Source organism: Plodia interpunctella, chromosome 13 (genome assembly GCF_027563975.2).
Source record: "Plodia interpunctella isolate USDA-ARS_2022_Savannah chromosome 13, ilPloInte3.2, whole genome shotgun sequence".
NCBI classification, from domain to species: Eukaryota; Metazoa; Arthropoda; class Insecta; order Lepidoptera; family Pyralidae; genus Plodia; species Plodia interpunctella.
In genome coordinates this window covers 4,297,718-4,319,178 of record NC_071306.1, presented here as the reverse complement: position 1 = coordinate 4,319,178, position 21,461 = coordinate 4,297,718, and the positions used below count along the sequence as shown (strand labels likewise).

General features: G+C 34.5%; 1 protein-coding gene across 2 annotated transcripts; it reads right to left on the bottom strand.

Annotated features, from left to right (window-relative positions):
* Nucleotides 1-202: 202 nt before the first annotated feature.
* Nucleotides 203-21,100, bottom strand: LOC128674648 (facilitated trehalose transporter Tret1-like). Of its 2 annotated transcripts, none has more exons than XM_053753367.1 (7): nucleotides 20,819-21,100; nucleotides 13,364-13,550; nucleotides 9,394-9,529; nucleotides 7,349-7,557; nucleotides 3,736-4,002; nucleotides 2,320-2,541; nucleotides 203-2,079 (listed from the first exon to the last, which is right to left on the bottom strand). In XM_053753367.1, the coding sequence occupies exons 1-7, from the start codon at nucleotides 20,836-20,838 to the stop codon at nucleotides 1,549-1,551; spliced, it is 1,572 nt and encodes a 523-aa protein (XP_053609342.1). In that variant the 5' UTR covers nucleotides 20,839-21,100; the 3' UTR covers nucleotides 203-1,548. The 2 variants fall into 2 exon arrangements, with proteins under 2 accessions (XP_053609342.1, XP_053609340.1); XM_053753365.2 differs by lacking the exon at nucleotides 20,819-21,100 and adding an exon at nucleotides 16,866-17,034.
* Between the last annotated feature and the right edge of the window lie 361 nt (nucleotides 21,101-21,461).

Here is a 21,461-nt window from a genome sequence, read left to right as displayed (position 1 = left end):
AAGGAAAGCTGACCCTGGGCTTCGCCGGCTCTGTCTACGCCTGGGGGAGAAACTCTAAAAACTCTCAGGATGAGAGAGAGAGAGAGAGATCTTTCAGATGAGGCAGTAACTATCACGTCATTATTTCACATGAATGATGAATATCAAACTAATTTCCAAGAATCTGGCATCACCAGGGAAAATGAAAAAAAAAGCCATCCAATAACATATTTAATTAATTTATTATTATATCACAATTGTAAATTTCTACTACAATGAATAGAAAAATAACTCCTTACGCTAAGTACATTGTCAAAGCACCTATTTTGTTAATATGTACGCAGTCACTACAAAAATCACAGATAAAAATCTCATAAAACTGTAACGGCTTGTCGATTGATCGTCACGGGTTTTTGAAAGAAATATATAAATAATTCGTTATAATCTAAATATAATATGAGACATGCTAATAATAAATAGTGGAATAAGATTTATAACGATTACTTTTAAATAAAAAAAAATCTTTAACAAAATGAATGAGTATCAGCGCAAAAGTGGCCTATTTCATATTCTTATATAATTAAAAATTTATTGACCTTACTAATAAATCAATTTAATATTTGCTTAATCCAGTATTCGAGAATAATAAAAAAGTATTGTATAGGTATACCTATAGGTATACGGACGGAAAACAATATATTGTTTTCCGTCCGTTTCTGAAATCTTGCCCTGAAGTGCGACCATAGCGTAGGTATGTCATCTTCATCATATGTAGGTACGCTTTTGTTACATCCGCACAATTTGCTTTGATTACATCCGCACAAATATACAAGTAGTACAAAGTTCGTTAAGAGTAATTTTATAATACAACTTCATATTAAATGCCTTTGAATATTGTAATTAAATAATAGTTTATAAAGATCTAAAAATTCTTTGAGTATAAATTTTATTTATACAAGTAGTTTTCAAAAATCACAGCATAATGTTTTTTGTTTTTCTGTAATATATATCACATTGATTATATTTATTTTCTTATAACTATAATGAAATTATCGAATTGTGATAAAATAAGTTTCTTGTCTTGTTTTTAATGCATCCATTATCTCATTCCTCGTGCATTTATATAATCTAACACAAAATGTTTCAATGTTCATTGCTCTAATGAAAATTTATTTCAATTTGTTTAACATTCAAAGTGAAAACGAAGTCCGTATGTTTTTTTGTCACAGATTTGTCTTGCAACTTTTTCAAACTAGCTGATGCTCGCAGCTCCGCTTGCGATAGTCTATATTAGTTCAACTGTGTTTATTACAATTATCATAAATGGGCCCAGCAGTTTAGCCGTTTACACCATATATGCCACGGGTTATTAGAATACTCTAAAATGTAAGTCTGTCACGAGATCACGCCGCCGGCTCTGTGTGACACGGTTTCACAAACAAACAAACAACTCTTTAATCGCACTCTTAAGAATTAATGTTGTATACACTATTTAATTAAAAAAAAACGGCTATCGCCTGGTCTCGTGCGGACACTAGAAATATTTCCGTGGGTTCACCTTGAACAGTTTCACACGTGTTGATTTTCTTGTTTATTGCGTGTCAGCCACAAGACATTTGGCTTCTGGTAATACTGTTCGATTTGGATTAACGATTTGCCCTTAGTTTCTGGCAGCATTAAAAACAAGATGATCGTCGCCAACGTCGATGAGGCACCGAAAAGGCCGAAGATACCGTCCATTCCGATGGCGGTTTTCATGATAGGGTAGAGTTTAGTGAATCCAAAGAGGACAGCGTTGAAAAGGCAGAAAATGTATCCTCCGCAAAGACCGCGGACTTTTGTGGGCAGAAGTTCGCCGATCATCAGTCCTGGGAGTAGGAAGAAGCCGAGAGTGTTGAAGGCGACGTATCCCATGATGAGCGTGGGCGGGAGGAATCCGTAGCCGGGGCCTTGGGAGAGTATGAGGGCGAGCGCGAGAGTGCAGAGGGCGCCGCCGATGCCCGACACCATGACCAGCGTGCGGCGCGGGATCCTCAGCAGCAGGATGCACGCGAGCACGGTCACACACAGGCGGACTAGCGCACTGGCGTTGGCTGCCATCTGTAATTAATGACATGTCCATTTATAAAACGTGAACAATTTTATAGGCAACTGGGGTCTACGCACAGGTTTATAAATACTGAAGCGTATGTATACATAGAACTCAATGTTGTATAGATTTATTTATAAATGGCATTTAGTCAATCTTAGATATTATGGAAAATCTTAGATAAATACGGAATGTAACCTCTCGAGATTTTTGCGATCTTTAGCGCTTTATAGCCTCTTGTATATACTTACATGGGGTAGCAAGGCGCCACCAGAGTCTTTAACGATGTCAACAGCATAAAATATGACGACGTAACTGCCGGATAAGATCTGCAGCATGTTGAATGCGTTGATAAGAAACAGAGGTTTCAGAACGTTCGGCTTGAAAATCGTCGCGAAGAAACGCAAGCCCTCTTCGCCTCTTGCTTTCTCTTTCTCCCGCGCTGATATGAGCTCGTGAAGTTCACGTTGAGCCTGAACGATAACAATCGATTAGCAAAACCACTCGCGTAGATTTTAGTTTCAGATAAAGAGTTCATTTCGCTGACATCTAAGAGTGTCTAAAGTCCACATTCCGAGATAAAGGTAATGGCCGTCAGTAAAAATGTCTAAAAATGTCAGCAAATAAATTTGCTGTACCGAATGTATAGTCTGGTTATATACTGGTTGGTACTCGTAAGCACCTAACTATGAAAAACTACGCTAACTGGTAGACTACAATATACATGTACATGTAAATAAATCCACTCGTGAGCTTTGTTACAGTTATTGACACATTATCAATCATGCTCTTGTCACGGGTAACTAGATACATTGAAATTAACCATTGTTTAGCCACAGTGATCATTCTAAACTAACAACATAAACTGCGATTGTTGTTTTGCCCAATCGACCAGAATTAGCACACATTCGCAAAATGTGTATGACGTGGTGGTGACGTACAGTGGTGTAGCAACAATGAACCGAACACTCAATGTGTTTGTGTACATCTTGTTTGTCCCGCTGTTCATTTGAGAAGCGCTTGTTAAGTGGTAGTTATTGAGCTCATTAAGAACTCGTTTATGAGCTTGCTGGAATCATGGACGTTTTGGTTTCAGTTTCACCAATAACATTAAAGCCCCTCTGAAAAGAATTTTCTGGATGTTTCATTACATGATACATGACACAGACATACTTTAACATTTAATGAGACACTGTATTTTAGTTATATAAGACCATGTGTCGAATATAAATTTACCTAATCAGATCTTTGATCGGACCCAAGTGAATGTAGATACAACTTAGTTATACCTACCTATCATTATTATTATTTTTACAAAAAATATGTCTTGTCTTTGTGCTAAAGTAGGTACAAAGTACTCGCTATAGATAAAAGAAATATGGTACTCGCCTCCATACGTCACGTAGGTACTTATGTAAGTAAGTACCATATAACAACAAAAAAAACCTAATAGTTGTTAGGTACCCATCATTTTTAAATACTTATTGTTATTTATTAAACTGTTGTGATGGCTGGAATCTTAGATGCATACGCTATTTTTTATTTTCATAAAACTAACATTGTTATTATACTTATATTGTACTCTATCTAATTCTTATCGGGTTGAAATAAAGATTCTTTATTCTCGAATTCGAGTTGTATTCATAGCTGGTAAAAGACAAAGTTACCGTGTCAGAATTTCCCCTCAAGCGCGACATAGCAGCCATGGCGTCGTGGAAACGTCCGCGGCGGGCAAGCCACGTGGGGCTTTCGGGCGAGAAACAGAGCGCCACGAAGGCCAGCACTGGCAACACGATGCAGAGGAACGCCACGGACCGCCACGGCAGCGCCCCCCCCAACGCGTACACGTACAGCACGCCCAGGGAGTACGCCACGAACGGGGTCCCGATCAGCAGGCCCCGCAGACGAGGCTCGGAAATCTCTCCTAAGTACACCTGTAGACAAATTACCAAATTCTTGTCTGTTCCTAATGTCATTATGAGCTTCGTCATGCTCATAATGACTTATATATACGACCTTGATAGTTATAGGATTGTATTAGATTAGAAATATCTAAACACTGGTAATCTCTATGCAGAGTTTGCAAACAATCCAATTTTGGGAATCACGAGTTGTTGAGTCAACGACGCTATCAGCTTATGATTATCGGTATTGATAGATAAATTTCAGCTTATCAAGCTAGTCATTACTCAGCATGTAGAATTTTAATCCTGTCCTACGAAGAAATTGTGGGTAATCCTTCCGAATCATGCCATAATGCCGCTTGCTATTTCTCGTGTGTTCTGATGAAAGTTTAGATAGGAACATAACAGTTTTATTTGTACTTTACTTAAATTCAGATACAAATTGGTTGGTCGGAGATGCGGGGGGATGATAAGAAATGCGTAGGTTTAGCTGCGTAATTATGCGATTTTAGAGCTTTTAAATTAAGTGTAGGTATTGTGACTATTAGTGAACCTCATTAATAGTAATGATGAAACACTTCTTACGATAAAAAATGTAATCATGTTGAAATTGAACTTCATCGCTAAATACCTAGGTACTGCCCCATATATGTATACTCCCTTTAAATTTTATTTAATATTAAACACGAAACTTACCAACTACTCTACCCATCCCTTAAAAAATAAGTCGTGACTTCTTATGATAAAAAGTTACGATTTATTTTAATTACTTTCTAAACTTTTGACATTGACTGAACGAGATAAAAATTTAACTAAAATCTTTACCTTTTCTATAAATAAGAGGGACATTCTAAAATGTAAACTAAATTTAAAATTCTATGAGGACATATAACGGTTTTTTTTTAATTTTGTTAATATATGCATAACGGCATATAATCACAGAACGTAGGTACCGCGATAATAATACCTTCTGATACTAAGTCGCATAAAAACAAAGAAACCCCACACTGTCTTTGAATCAACTGCGAAATTGGTACTAGGTAATAAAGTTCATAATCGCAGCCACGGGTAATGTTTAGTTTAGAGTCGGAGATAAATTTATTGATATCCATGACATTGATAGGTGACATGGAAAAACATATCGACTTTACGATCCTTTGTTATATCGCATCATATCATGTGTACTTTTGTTACCATTAGTTCAGGTTCGAGTTTATTTGAAGGTGTTCAAATCGTATCAAAGAAAGTAAATAAAGTATATTTTTGTGTTTGGATAAATATAATGATATTATAGTACATATTTCAATGTACTTATATGTACATTTATATTTGTACCAGCGTTTGCCCGCAGCTTCGCCCGCGTTTATTTTGTGCGTCCTCTAATAACTTATTATTATCGATATCTTGGGTTCCAAAAAATCCATTCATCCATTAGTTTTTGCGTGATGCGCTACGAACATACAGACAGACCGCAATTTAAAAAAATATTTTTCTTTAATATCTCCTATGTACAGATATAGTCCACTTACTGTTGTATTCTATGTACTGGCTAATGCCCGCGACTTCGTTCGCGTGGCCGATCAATTTTTGGTAGAGTCAAAATTATTACAGAAATTTAATTGTACAGACAAAGCGTAACGATACCTAAACAGAAGACTCATCAGACTGAACAACTTTTGTTAGGGCGTCATTTCTATATTTCCTATAGTTTAGCCGTACCATCATGGGTCTACATCAGGTGTTCCAGATCTTCGATTTTTATATCTCAACAGAAAATGCTCATCAGGCTGAATAAATTTTGTTAAGGTGTCATTTCTATATTTCCTATAGTTTAGCCGTACCATCATGGGTCTACATCAGGTGTTCCAGATCTTCGATTTTTATATCTCAACAGAAAATGCTCATCAGGCTGAATAAATTTTGTTATGGTGTCATTTCTATATTTCCTATAGTTTAGCCGTACCATCATGGGTCTACATCAGGTGTTCCAGATCTTCGATTTTTATATCTCAACAGAAAATGCTCATCAGGCTGAATAAATTTTGTTAACGCGTCATTTCTATATTTCCTATAGTTTAGCCGTACCATCTTTGTTCTCCATCAGGTGTTCCAGTTTTCAAAATAATATGCCCTATATTTCGCCCAGGCTTAATAGCTATATAATAAAAAAGTTTCATTCAAACCCGTTCAGTAATTCCGAAGATTAGCGTGTACAACAGACAGACATACATATTTTATTTTTGAAATTCTTTCTCTGTTGCTATGACTCTATCGCCTAATTTTGTTTTTATGTAAATATATTCAATGTACAGGATTTTTTTTTTGCTACAGCTTTATTATATGTATTGATTAGATGTGCGTCAGCAAGACCGATACAGACAATGGGACTAATGTTTATTTTATGTAAGTACTAGCTGCGCCCTGGGGATTCGCTCCCGTGGGAATTTCGGGATAAAAATTATCCTATAGGTTATACCAGGTTATATTCTACCCGTGTACCAAATTTCATAACAATCCGTCCAGTAAATTTTGCGTGAAAGAGTAACAAATATCCTCACAAACTTGCATTTATTATATTAGTAGGATTTATACAAACAATTATACAAATTTAAAAAAACCCGAATTTTATATATAATATTCATTTCGCTACAATTTTTGAACGGCGGAACGATTTTGATCACACATATCTAAGAACCACCATATAAAAATTGGCTATCAAGGCTATCAAATCTATAATATAAAAAAAAACCGCATCCAAATCGATTAACCCGTTGATGAGCTATGGTGCCACGTACACAGACAGACACACTTAGCTTAGTCAAACTTACAACACGCCTTTTTTTTGTGCCGGGGGTTAAAAATAAACATCATCAGAGTTATCAGATGCTCAAAGTTCGACGGTATTTTACCTATTAATAAAATCACGTGTCAAATTTCGTCATTCTTCATAATAAGGCGTGTGGCATCTATTTTTGTGACTGTGGACTTGGACCTCGGCTTAGTATTTGCATTGTAAATAAGTAAGGCATTAATTGTATATGTATTACAGCCGAATAGCGTGCTTTGTGGCCGGTAGAAGTGACCAGTGCCGCTCAACTATTTAACAGGTGTCGTTGTTGTTGACAGATAATATAACCTAGCTCCAATTTTTTAAATATGGAAGTTAGTTGTTATCTGGGAACAAATCCCAATCCCAACTACCTAAGTAATGCAGGCAATATTTGGTGTAGGAAGGCCTCTGTCAATTCTTGCTACTTTTTTCTATTCTGTGGTTCTGATAGATAATGAGAAATTCGAGTGAGAACATCATAATTTGGGTAACAACCTCCACTGCATCGAGATTTGAATTCATTTGACATAAGAAAGAAGTTCTCACCTGTGAGGGAGCCGCCATGATGCCAACAGCGAAACCACAGAATATCCTCCCGAGTAGTAGCAAGGCGTGGTGCGCGGCGGTTCCGATGATAATCCAGCCCACTATGAGCGGCAGGATGCACACCTGCAGTGTACGTCGCCGTCCGATCGCCTCCATCACTGGACCTGACAGCATCGACCCTAACGGAGTCGCCGCCGAGTGAATACTAGCTGTGGACAATCGGAAACATTTATTGTTTTTATTTTATTTCCCTAGGGAAGACGATGAATTAACTGCCATAGAGTAATCAACAGATCAAGAAAGACACAGTGTTAGAAGGACCTCTATTTGAGTAGATAAGTATAAGTATAAATTTACTCAAAAAAGATTTCAAAATTACGTAGTTAAGAGTATAAATTGTTATGTAGTCGAGTTCAGAGCGTTTAATTAAACAAAAAATCGTTGGGTACCTACCTGTTGCTAAAGATGAGTTAATCAATAATTGTAGTTAGTGGAGTTAGGCTGATCAAGAGCGAAATTTCTTTGGGAGACTTTTGGTTTTCTCAGAAGTAGTTAAATTACTACTAGTTCTAATACTCGAACCAAACTATAGGTGGTCTTAACCTTTTGAAATACATAATAACCTACATTTTTGCTTCATTCATCATTATTGACATCGGGGTTAACTTTATTAGTAAAAGTAATTGATTGCCGCGCTATATGTTGAGCGTTGTGGCTTGTTTGTTTACACAACTGGGTGGAAAAGGACTTATAGGATTACTAAGGAATGAACCCCAAGTAAATTTATTGAACTTATACGAGTATATCTACACCTACGCCCCGTGAGTATCAAATTACTTTGGCTGAAGTCGCTACGATATCAAAATTTATATCAAAAAGGTATATTAGTATTTATTTGAGAACGCACGTGTGTTCCTAGTATCTTTAAGTAGAAAGTTTATTTCGCGGCATAATGAACTACAACATATAGAGAAACTCGATAAATTAAGTTGAGAATTCCCGGGGCTCGAGAAATAAAAAAGGCGAAGAAATCATAAACCCTAATTTACATACTTTGTATACGTCACTGTCTAGTCGCTTAATTTGTTTAAAACCTTGACAGTGCCAATATTGAATATTTAATAGTAATGGTCGAGGCTTTTTAAAATAAATGCAAAGGTAGCAGCTCTGCTATCATGAGTGTAATTATCACGGGCTCCACAGAACAACATATACCTATAAACCTGAGCGTGAGCAATCTTATTACACAAACAAATAGACCGTAAGGAGAACTAAACAGGAAACGGAAATCGATGGCGGAAGAGTCTGCTTACATTTTATAAATTATGTATATATGTAACATACTTGTGAAGGGTGAAAAAATGCATATCTCTGTGATATTTTATACAATTAATTCATCATTGCAAATAGATAGGAAATACTTAATACTGATTTAAAAAGGAACCGAGATTCAATCGTAATAACATTATAGCAACAATAGGCACTGCGTAATGCGATGATGCTAATTATAAGAAAATAAGAATAACAACCTTTGTTCTATTCTTTATTTAAAAATTCAAATATTTATTTGTTTATGGGCATTGTGCCACAGAATAATGAAGGGATTAGGAACTTTTATCACTCCGTGATGACAAATCAAAGTACTCAATATAGGTTTATTAGTTTTGTTATTGAATTAAATATAAATAATAATTCAGTGCTGGCATGTACCAATAGATAAGCTCATCGAACTAGCATCTATGCTAGTTTAGGGAACTTGTCACCTAACTCAGTTTATGTACCTAGTTATTTTTTATATTTATTTGTTACACAGGTACACTTACTGGCTATGTATATAGTGGCAAAAAAAATCGCTGCAATACCGTAGCGACTTGACATTTTCCACTGCGTTTTGAATTTATACTATCCAAAATGTCAATGGATTATTGAGGACGAGAAAACCAATTTTGGGTAGGATTGCTATCGAACTGTTTCAACTTTAGTGTTTTTCAATCGAATAAAAATACGAGAATTACCCGCCGTAACTAGTGGTATATAAAGCTTACCGATCCACGAGCCCATGTCTTCATCAATTTGCATGCTGGAGTTCTCGATCCGGAGTTGCGGCAGCGCCACGGCCGAGAACCCGATGGGGTGACCTGCCCCTGCCGCCAGGATCAGCACCGTGCACGTTATTAGAGCCTACAACAATAAAAAAACCCTTCGGTAGGTACTTAAACCATCGGTCGGTAATATGCGGGTACTGGGTAGTAAGTAGGTATTGTCTAATCTGTGACGCGAGTGTTCTGCTTGCGGTCCATCTTAAATAAAACCGGTTTTTTTTTTGCAAAGACTCAAGAACTCTGCATAAATGTCAGTGTTTTATAGATCTCTAGTTATACATATATAATTTTCGTTATACAATTTTTTCATTATATCTGGTTGAGTAGATTTGAATTTGGATCCTCTATGTGTTAACTATACCTAATTTGACTGATTATGCCTGTACCTTCATTATTTTGGATTGAATTGGTCTTTTAGCAAAATTACGAAAGTGATGCCCTGATGACATAACTGAGCGAGGTACAACAAATAGGAAGCGAAAAATTCCTTATCCTCGACGAATGAGATACGAGTACAGGTGTTATGTTACATACTATAACTATTGTCTCGGACTATTGTAAGCTCATGATTTTCAGGCTTAAATTCGTAAGAAGGTAAGTAACAAATCGGTAACATGAACCTATGTAAATTACACATATTTCACAACCTATAAACTGAACGAAGAACCGGCTATGGAATACATATAAAGTATGATTTTGTAACAGCCTGACCTCACCTTTATAATAGCCTTGCAAAAAATTAAAAATGTATGTAAAACTTGCAAAGGATCTGAGTAAAGGATCTAGTCGGTTGCTCCGCTTATCCACACATTTTTTTGACGGATTATTTTACTAACGGCATTGAAAAAACGCATCAAATTCGGTTACGTAATTTTAAAGATCTAAGCATGCATAGGAACAGACAGACATCGGGAAGCGACTTTGTTTTATACTATCTACATTATGTACCTACATACTTAGACACCTAAAAGTTAAATTAAATTACTTCTAAAATCTAAAAATATATTTTATTTACATGACACCAAAAGGGCACCAAATACGCAAGAGAACTTGAAAACTGCTATAATTTTCCACTCCAAGCCTGTTTTGAAACCAACAACTTACAATCTCGTGCGCTGGACACGTGCCTCCGCATTGTTGTAGATACGGTCACATGCCTAGTTCGTAAAGGTTCGTAATTGGGATCAAGTGTTCTTTATATCCGGCATTTTCCATAGGGATCTCGTCCGATGATTTATGACCGTTTTACTGCTAACATTTAGCACGTTAAAATTATATCTAACACAAGCAAGCATCTTCGAACAAGTTCCGCAAGCAATAGTTTTTTTAGTTGCAATATTTTGTGATGCTTTATTGGCTTTCTCTTCTAAAATTAAATAAAGTATTTGTTATAATTTTGTTATTGACAAACATAGCATGCCTGAAAGGACAATCTTTTAATGTATATACAAACATATATATTAGGACAAATCACACAGATTGAGCTAGCCCCAAAGTAAGTTCGAGACTTGTGTTATGGGATACTAACTCAACGATACTATATTTTATAACAAATACATATATAGATAAACATCCAAGACCCGGGCCAATCAGAAAAAGATCATTTTCCATGATGACCCGACCGGGGATCGAACCTGGGACCTCTCGGTTCAGAGGCAAGCACTTTACCACTGCGCCACCGAGGTCGTCGCATGTCACATGTTGCGCAATAAATGCTTTCGATTTTGACTTATCCATGGATAATAATTATTAAGTTGTAATTTACCTAAGGATAAGGAAATGTTAGGACAAATTTAATTCATAAGATTGGTCTGAATAATTGAAAAGTTTTCATTATTCCTACCTAGTAACCGGCGATATGTAAAGGCATGAGGATGTCTTTGTGTGTTGTAAGGAAAATAGCTAACTATAATAAAAATTACAGTTTTTCTAAGAATGAAATGTACCTTCCATACATAATCGATACTAGCTGCACCCGGGGTTACGGGATAAAACGTACCCTATACCCTATTCCAGGTTATATTCTACCCGTACACCAAATTTCATAATAATCGGTCCAGTAAATTTTGCTTGAAAGAGTAACAAACATACACACATCCTGAGCCCTCACAAACTTTCGCGTTTATAATATTAGTAGGATATTATTAGGATATGATATTGGCTGGTGCATCAAAAACTAAAGGCATCTGTAAAATTATCATCATTTATGTAAACAAACGGTAAGCAGCGAAAATAGTCATTTAATCGATATATCATGTGGCTGAAGCACGCGACGGTATAGTGCAAAATGCTATCGATGAACGTAGAATTCAGCGAAACTGGTTTAGAACATTGTAAACGAGAACAGTTGCGTTGCGTCATATCTGTCTGTATTAATGCGATAAACTCACAACTAACGGATGGATTTTTATAAGGTTTTCACCAATTATTTCTTGAGGAATGGTGAATAATGGAGGAGATTAATTCCTGGGGAAGGTTTAGGTGTATAATTAATTAATTGTATATTATTATGGTTTACCCGAGCGAAGCCGGGACGGGCAGCTAGTTGAATTTAATTATATTTTGGGATATGTATAATCAACCACTACAAGGAAAAATAACTGATCCCGTGGAAAATTTACGCTAGCGACGCCGCGGTCAACAGCTAGTTTTCAATATTTCAAGTGAGATGAAGATAACAATGCATGAATAATTTCAGTGCATTTTTTCCGCAAACAGGATGACATAATTTGCAAAAAGTAGTCAACAAAAAACATAGAGGAAACACGTTGCGGTTGACATCATGTAGCCTTGTGCGAACAAGTACTGGCTCAAAGTTCATTTCTTGATCATTTTTTGCTTATTCTAAACTTTAAGAAGATTCTACTGTTACGGTGATGAATTACACGTTCAAATCCATACTAATATTATAAATGCGAACGTCTGTCTGTCTGTCACTTCCGCTTTCAAGGCTAAACCGATTTGGATGAAATTTGTTATGCATGTAATTAACGACAAGACTCAAACATACTTTTTTCAAAAATCAACTTCCAAATGACTATGACATTTATAGACTAATTAACTCTTTTTTTTTCAAATAAAAATAAATTAATAATGTAGATAGTAGAGTTTGTAACGAAATTTTTAAGTGCTTCAAAAGATATATCATGATTGGCGGCATCCTCAGTCGATTCAAAACGCACATTGCCTATTTAGGCAATCATTCATCTCATTTGAGACTAAATTTTCTTGAGATGTGGTTCGAGGTTAACAACTGCAAAATCAATTAATCATATCATATGTCGGTTAAGGTTGTTCGATACTTACCGCAAGTTTAACTAAATTCTAGATTCTATTAGACTACACATTACTTGTATAGGTATTTTCGGAAAAACGGAATATTTTAATTTAGCATTAATTTAATTAATAGAGCCGGTTATTCATTTTATCTTCGTGACGTTCGAATGGACGGACATAAATCTTAAAGGAATTTACTACCTAGTGACAATCTTTTTTTAAAATTTATAAGCTAAAATGAAATAAATAATATACATCTAATTTAAATACCATGTCGGTATAAATACCTATTCCCTCCGGTCGCGCCACAATAGGAAAAATACTTTATAGGTAGGTCCAAGGGCAAGAGGATTTTAAAATAAGTTCTTTATAAAAATGACATTTTTAACGAAAAAATCATGTCTGTGCAGTAAACCGTTCAGGAGTTCCCATCGTTGGGAGCCGATGTTCGGTGCGCCATTTTCAGGGGCTTGCTACATAATACTCTGTAGGACAACCGGATGTAGGTACCTAAATAGGATGTAGACAGATGGACGGGACCAGACACTTCTTGCTGTATTCTTTCTTACCAGGGACTGGATGGACATTTCCAATTCGAAACAAAAGGACAATTAAAAACAAGACGAATAGTATCTACCTGATTGACGACTCCCCGCACTGAAGAGTAGGTCTCCCCTTTGACATAGGGTGGGAGGGTAGCGGTGGAACTGATGCTGCGCAGGAAACTCTGCAGGGCCTCGTACTCGTCCTCCTTGGCGGCCGTCTTGCTGTTCTTGATCTGCGGCTTTTGTCCGTCGCTGAGCATCGCCTCGTGCGCGCCATCGCTTTAAAAAACACAAAATAATTTTAAAAATGTTAACTCTTGTTGCAATATGTAATTTTGGTAAAACCCCTATTTATTTTTAATCTCTGCCTGCATTTATTACTAGATGTTGCCCAGGGCTTCGCTCCTATAGGAATTTTGAAATAGAATATAGACTATAGCAATCTTGGATAATGTACCTTTCTAATGGTGAAATAATTTTTGAAATCGGTTCGATAGTTTCACCCCACCTCAAACATACAAACTCACAAAGTCACAAACGCTTACCTTTTTATAATAATAGTATAAATATCCAAACATTGTACCTAATTAACTAACTTATAACTTTTTCTATCAATAACAATCAATACAAATCATCAATACATAAAAAAATAAAACAGTTCTTCTGTCCATTTGACATATTTATGTTTTTTGTTGTATAGTTATGAAGCCAACATAATAAGAAGAAGGGAATATATATTTTTTTAAAACTGGAACAGCCTATGCTTTACTCTAATGGACCATTTAAACTAGACATATCGAAATGACACCTTACCAAAAGTGGTTCAAACTGATAAGCATTTTCTATTGAGGTATAAAAATTAAAGATCTGGAACATCTGATGTGGAAAACAAAGACACCAGCTATAAAATAAAAATCATTTGATGTGGAATTCAAGCAGACCAGGTAGGTACACCGTAACGCCAAAATTTTTTCAGCGTAATATGTAATTTTAATTATTCCATAGTTTAGGATTATGATTCATGATACTCAATAACATAAGCGGGGTGTACCTCCACCACGTGGCGAAGGCCCTAAGAGACGGACCATATACATATAATCTTTGATAAAATTCGTCCAGTTGGTTTGACTTAACTAAGTAACAAACTTTCGTATTTATAATTCGCTGGAGTCAAAGAGTTATCAGCTAATTCAGCTACGCCGAAAATTAAGAGGTGTAGATCATTTCTTAACATTTATTATGTAATTCATAAAAAAAATACAGCTTCATAAAATGTCACGTCCTGAGCACCCACCTTGGCTATCTAAGGTTAGAAAACAAAAACTATACTAGCAATATTTATATGGTAATACATGTTTTAATCAATTTCACAATTTTATTGAATATTGTGCAATCATAAAAAAATTGCACAACATGCCCAATGACGTTATTTTCACGATCTAACCCGACTGACCGTGAATCTAGATTCATTGGACGGGTTTTAAAAATAAATGACTGGTCCGCTCTCTCCAAGCTAACCAAAAATCTGCTAATTATAGTTACGCGAGTAGAAGAAAGAGTTGTCAATATTTGTAAGAAATGAGAAAAGTTTAATTATTTTATGACGTCATTTTATTCTATTTCTGACTTAAGTACTTTCCACTTACAATACTGTTGGCATAACATTTGTTGAATTTTTAAAATATGTGACAGTAAGTATTAAGTAACTTATTATTTATTGATCCAAAACATGGATTTAGTAAGTACTTCGTTACCTACTAATTTCATGATTCAAAAATATTTCTATTTGACAATCAATAACATAAATACCCCGTGTACCTATGAAATCCATGCATAAATATCATAGATAAAAGAAAGATGATGCTGTTTAAGTCACAGATATAAAAATATTATTTCAATCTGTGGTTTAAGTTTATATGAAGTACAAGCCCACCTATCTAATAGTGTGCGATTAGCATATAAACTTATTCACCAGGTATGTAGGGGCCATATATGCCGGGTTAAGATCATAGATATATTATCTATGATCTTAACCATATTATCCCGGGAAAACCGTGAGGGTCCCGTAGGAATGTCAAATTATGAACTACTTAGCCGATTTACTTGAAATTTTGCATAAAGGTAGAAGTACTGGCAAATAATCTTATACATTTAATCCGAAAAATTGTACGAGTTCCGTAGGAAAGTTAAATAATTGAATATTTAGCCTATGGCCTAACATCTTATACTCATATAGTTAACCTACCTCTGGTTTATATCTCTGATGTTATCTTAACGGGTACCGGAGTACAGGCTTAATATCTTAGATACATTTCATTTTTCTACTTATTTCAAACCACACGCAAACGAAGTTGCGGGCATAGCTAGTTATACTATATAATTTAATAACTACTATATAAAAAAATATTAGTACAAAAAAGACTTAGAAGTTTAAAATCTATCACATTCTACTTTCTCAAGGATAACTTCTACGCCGTAGCAGATCGACAGTTCGTAGCAGGAAATATTTGACATTGTCGTAGCAAACATGCTACGAGCTACGTATTTCGTAGACTATTCGTAGCAAATGTTTTTTGTTTCGGGTTTTGTAAGGATTTAAGTTTGGAAAAAAAGAATATCTTCTTCAAGTTTAGAAAAAAAATGGTACAAAGTGTACCTTTAGTAGAAAGAGAAATTATTGATAGGACTCTGTGAAGATTATTATTAAAATAATCAAAATTGATATATGATAGGGCTGATAGCATTTATCAAGAAGATTCATTGTATAGTGTATGAATAGCGGTTCATGATATTGGGGCTACGGTGATTAGTCATTGCGTTCAGCTAAATTTATTGTTTATCTATCGATCGTGTATTGACATATGTTACAGAAGTTTCATAACCGATTGATGATATCATAAAATAAAGTTGTTTGCTGCATCTTACTGCCTGAGAACGATGGACTCATAAACAAGAACGAAGTTTCATTATACATCATTGTTGAAAGAAAGAAAGAAAAGCTTTATTCGGCTATTATATCTATGTATAACTAAGCACGTCTACATTTTATGCTTAAACTAAAATATACCTAATTTTTAAAGAACTTAATACTAATATAAATCATATGTCATTGAAGCCGAAAAGGCAAACAGCGGTCATCAGCTATATGCTGTGTTATGTCATGAGCCACAGCGCTCATTTTCAGTTGGGTTTGTATCAGTAAAAAAAAAATTACGAATCAATATGTAAGAAATGAAGAAAAAAAAAATAAAGAGTAAAAATTAGGTTGCCATGGTAGTCACATTGTGGTCATTAATGTTATATATAGATGCTTGTATGTGTATATGTACTTGGTATTTATACAAGTATCTACATATTTGTATCTATATAGCTGGCTAAATAACACTTACAGCGCAAAAAGTTACAACAATGAACGCATACAATCTATATATTCATCACGAATTTAGGTGAATTAAGATGAAATTTGGCAGGTAGGTAGATTGTTAATAATAGACTATACCGCTAGGAAAAGATATTTGGAAATTTCATCCCTAATTGGTTTAACGCGGGCGACGCTGTGGGAAAAAGTTAGTACTTATAATGTACCTAACTCACCTTTGAACTTTTCTAATACGGATCCGACGCGAAAAATACAGAGCGTAGCCGAACAATATTAACACCATTTCACTGTTGATGTTTTTAAATATATCATTAATAATAGTTATAAATATGTGTGGCGATTTTGTATAATGACGTCTGTATGCATTACACACCCCGGCCGACTGGCCCCCAGTACTTGGTCCATTATCTGAGGAACCCTTGACCCTTTCTTAACTATCAGTATGCATGGTCATATAGAAATCTTATAAATCTTTTTTTTTTATTTTACTCTAGCTGCATCTCTGACCTTCGCACCAAAGCAAAATTTCATATTCCTTCGAAAAACTATTTTTCTACGCCTTTGATTTTTCTACTTTGATCCACTTACGATATTAGTATCTACTAATTATCATTTTTCAAACAATACCAAAGATTTTAAATTCTCATATCTAATAATCAAGCGATCCGGCGTGGCTTCGCACGAGGTCTAGGCTAGTTTGTAGCTTGTGAGAAATAACTATTTAATATAAAAATTGACGTGAAAAAGTTCCTGTGAAGGTCTTATTTCTGAATAAGTGATTTGAATTTGAATACGGTACATAATATGTATAAATATACCATTTAAGATTGGTAAGTATTGCATTGTTACGCACACTACAAAAGTTACACACTTTTGTAGTGTTTATATAGATAATCATTATTTATTGAAATGATACAAATATATAATTTGTTTGCTGTTTGAGGATAAACGTATAAGAGTTATATAATTGTAAATGTAACTATATATAAATAGTCAAAGTCAAAGCATTTTTTCAGAAATTTGTCTTTCTCGAGCACTTTCTGCATCGAATTTTAAATTAGTAACAAGTTTTAAAAATAAGTGTTTTATAATAACCATTATTGAACCGTAATTTGGTTTGTTCCAATAGCTACAGTTGATGGACATTTATTTATGAGAACTTAATATGGATAACACGCTTAGGTATCGTTCGCCATTGAAAAGTCACCGTCAAAAATGTTTTACTTGACACACATACAAATCAATGACTTTTAACTATATGGTTAGTATTAAAAGGATTTTTTTAATGTAAACAGCTTTGTTTTACAAATATCATATTTCTTTTATCTTTGACAAATATCTATCAATGGACTTGGTAGGTCATTTAAAATAATCAAATAGGTACAAGGTTACATCCATAAAGATAAATTTAATCCAGATTAGGAAAGTTAATTTTTTTGACATTAAGTAAGTATTCAATCTGAGTAATTATTTGTACCTATATGTAATTTTTGTAATTTCCTATATGTAATTTTGCAATATGAATTTAATTGGCAGTAAAATGAGTAACTATGATAATAAAATATATTCCGACAACGAATTGAGCACATCAACCATTATTTATGTCGGTTAATAACTTTTAGGAAGCCACGATAAAAATGTAGTTGGCTACAAAAAACATTTAAGTAACTAACAATTAACCAAACGTCCGACAAACCAAATAATTCAGTACCAATCTAATTTAAACTAGTTATAAATCTTCAATACAATTTGAATATGTAGGTACTTGTAAAGCTGATTGAATTTACAGCAAACTATCAGTATGTATCATACCAGTGCAAAAAAGCTGTGTATTTTTGTTTAATTATTAGGGAGTCACTTGGCTTATTTTACTTTTTTAAATAATTGAATTTGACTGAAATACAATACTACGAGACTAGAAAGAAAGAGACTAGAAGCTTCCAGAGAAAACGTATGTGATAGGTTTAGATAGGTAGGTATTAATTACCTACATTTCTTATAAATTAAAGTAATTTCAGCAGGAAAGCTCTTAAGCTAAGTATCATACTAAGCAGGAAAAAAGAATATGGAATTAAGAGGCATTATTTCTACAATAATGGCAGTAGGTATATACAAAGAATTGTAATTTAAAATCACTTAGTTTTACGACTTTGAAAATGTTAAATAGGTAGGCAACCTATATTTGCATGCAATGGATGGAAGGTTACGCCATATTACGAAATTATGTTAAATTGGCCCACCCATTAGTTTAAGTATCAATTCCGTAGTTGTTTGCTTCAATAGGATGGTTATTTTCTATTTGTTCAAAATATAATTTACAAATAAAGAAGACATAAAACGAATACTTAAGATACTCCAGGGTATGTAGGTACCTGTAGGTGTACCTACATACTCTGGGGAATAAATCTTTCATTATTTTGCTTATAAAATTGAAACAATAATGCATTCTTTGATTTTCAGGCAATCATTCTTTATCGCCCTTTTCTCCGGTATTTATATTCAGTTATTTTTTCTATTTCATTTAGATAACTACGTATTTGATTAAAGAGGGAGAATTACACAAACACATTCTGTTGTCTACCTAAGTAGGTACCTAATTATTTTTTCCTACAAAAAAAAAATTGCATTTTATTAAAAAGGTAAAAAAAAATATAATGAGATTCTGGAATCGAGCGGGAATTTAAGCCACGCCTTTGTCTATTCGGGATAGTGCTCAATTCCCGCTGGATCCTAGATTTTTTTCATCTCCTCTTCATCTCCAATTTAGTTAAAAAGGTAAAAAAGGAAGTGTGTGATTACAAAATAATTAAATGTAAGAGAATGAACTGAAGACTGTAATTTATTACCTCTTCAAAATAAAAAGCTTTTTATATTTGTAGTACCAAATCCATACTATTAGGTATTATATATAATTGCGAAAGTCTGTCTACCTGATCCGCTTTCACGGCTTAACCGCGCATTGGTATGCATGTAGTTAAAGACCCGTTCATACATAGGCAACTTTTTTTTCTAAAAATCAACCCCCAAATGACTATAATGGGGTGTGAAAGTTTGTATGAAAGTAGCTAATTACCAACACACAAGCACACTAGAGATCTAGTGTGAGTTTTTTTATAATAATTAATTTACAAAACACTACTATTTTTTATTTACTGCAACAATATTTGTGTCTAAGATTATATCAGGACTATAGTATCTAGATATATAGTATATAGAGTAGAGTAGAGGTAGAGGGTAGTAAGTACCTATGTGGAGCTAGAATCTTCCACGAATTTTGCGATTTTTGGAAAATAAATGGAATAAGATATATAGTATATAGAGTAGAGTAGAGGTAGAGGGTAGTAAGTACCTATGTGGAGCTAGAATCTTCCACGAATTTTGCGATTTTTGGAAAATAAATGGAATATTCTCGGCTATACAGAAATAGAAATATATTTAATTGTAGAACAAAATAAATTATAAGTGTACTGTACACGTTACAACAACAAAGCTACAAAAAGGTATCAGATCAGCATGTGCCATGACCCCGGGCCGTCACGGATATTTTCAGTGTTACCAAATGAGCGTGCCACTGCCATACATTTTACAATATTATGCAACTATAAATTATAGAAAGATGTTTAAATAAATATATGTATAGAATAATTATAAAAATACGTATCTAAATATGTATTTATATAAAGTTTCACTACTACATTAGATACGAGGTAAATTATTATTGTTTATAACAAAACATTCAATTAATTTCACTTCAAATTAATTAAAAATAGCAATACATGGTTAGGTAAAAAGCAGTTATAGACGGTTATGAATATCCATAGATACAGGACATCAATCATCAACTAGACATGCGCGACGGGATTCCGAGGAAATGAAGACCGGTTCGTGCTTTTATGCTAGGTTTTGGGAATGTAGGGAATTTTTGACTAATTTTAGGTAAGCAAAAAAGTGCTTAGAGGATTGATGATTTTAAAAGGAGAACCGAGGAGATTGTTAGTAATCTACGCCTAGTTGAAACCGCTTCAAGATGCATATAACCCATTGATATAACCTAAATTATGTACATACCAACCTATAGTTTATTATAACCTAATTTAGTTACATACCTAAATAACCTATAGTAAATTAAGTATAATTTAAAATGAATATTTAATTATAATTATCTTACCTTGCATTTTTGTCTTTCATGATGAATTAAACTAAGTAACAAATCAACAGTTCTATAATAGAAAAACGTCCCGAACTTTCACTCATAAAATTACAAAACCAAAACTAGAAACTGACTTTTAGTGTTTGTTTACAGATTTTCTCAATGACGCTGTTTATTCGCATTCACATGTTGGCAAAACATTGTGAATGAAGTTTCAGGCGATCGATACTGTAGGTATAGGTAGGTGGTATCGCGACGACTGACTGTTTGCAGGGCTCCGAGCGACTGCGGCGTCGTCCATAGTTTAGTAACACGGAGCGCTAGCCGTCCGTGACGTCACGACGAGCAATCAATGCCCCAGGGGCCTTGAACCGTCACATTTGGACGTGCGGATAAGGCTGCACATCACGCAACGTGACGCCAAACGCCGGGAAGTCACATTTGCTTGTAACTCTGATAAGCTACATGGCCTCTAATAAAAGATAACTTGATTGTTATCGGATTTATCGTTAATATCTATGTACATATATGTATACAAAAATCGGCGAAAGCACTAACAAACATACGAATGCTACCAATAACACGCGTAGATGAAAGAGAGGGCTATACAGGTAGTTAGTTATATCTATCTTTTGTAAGGTTTAGGTTCTGTTTCACTGCT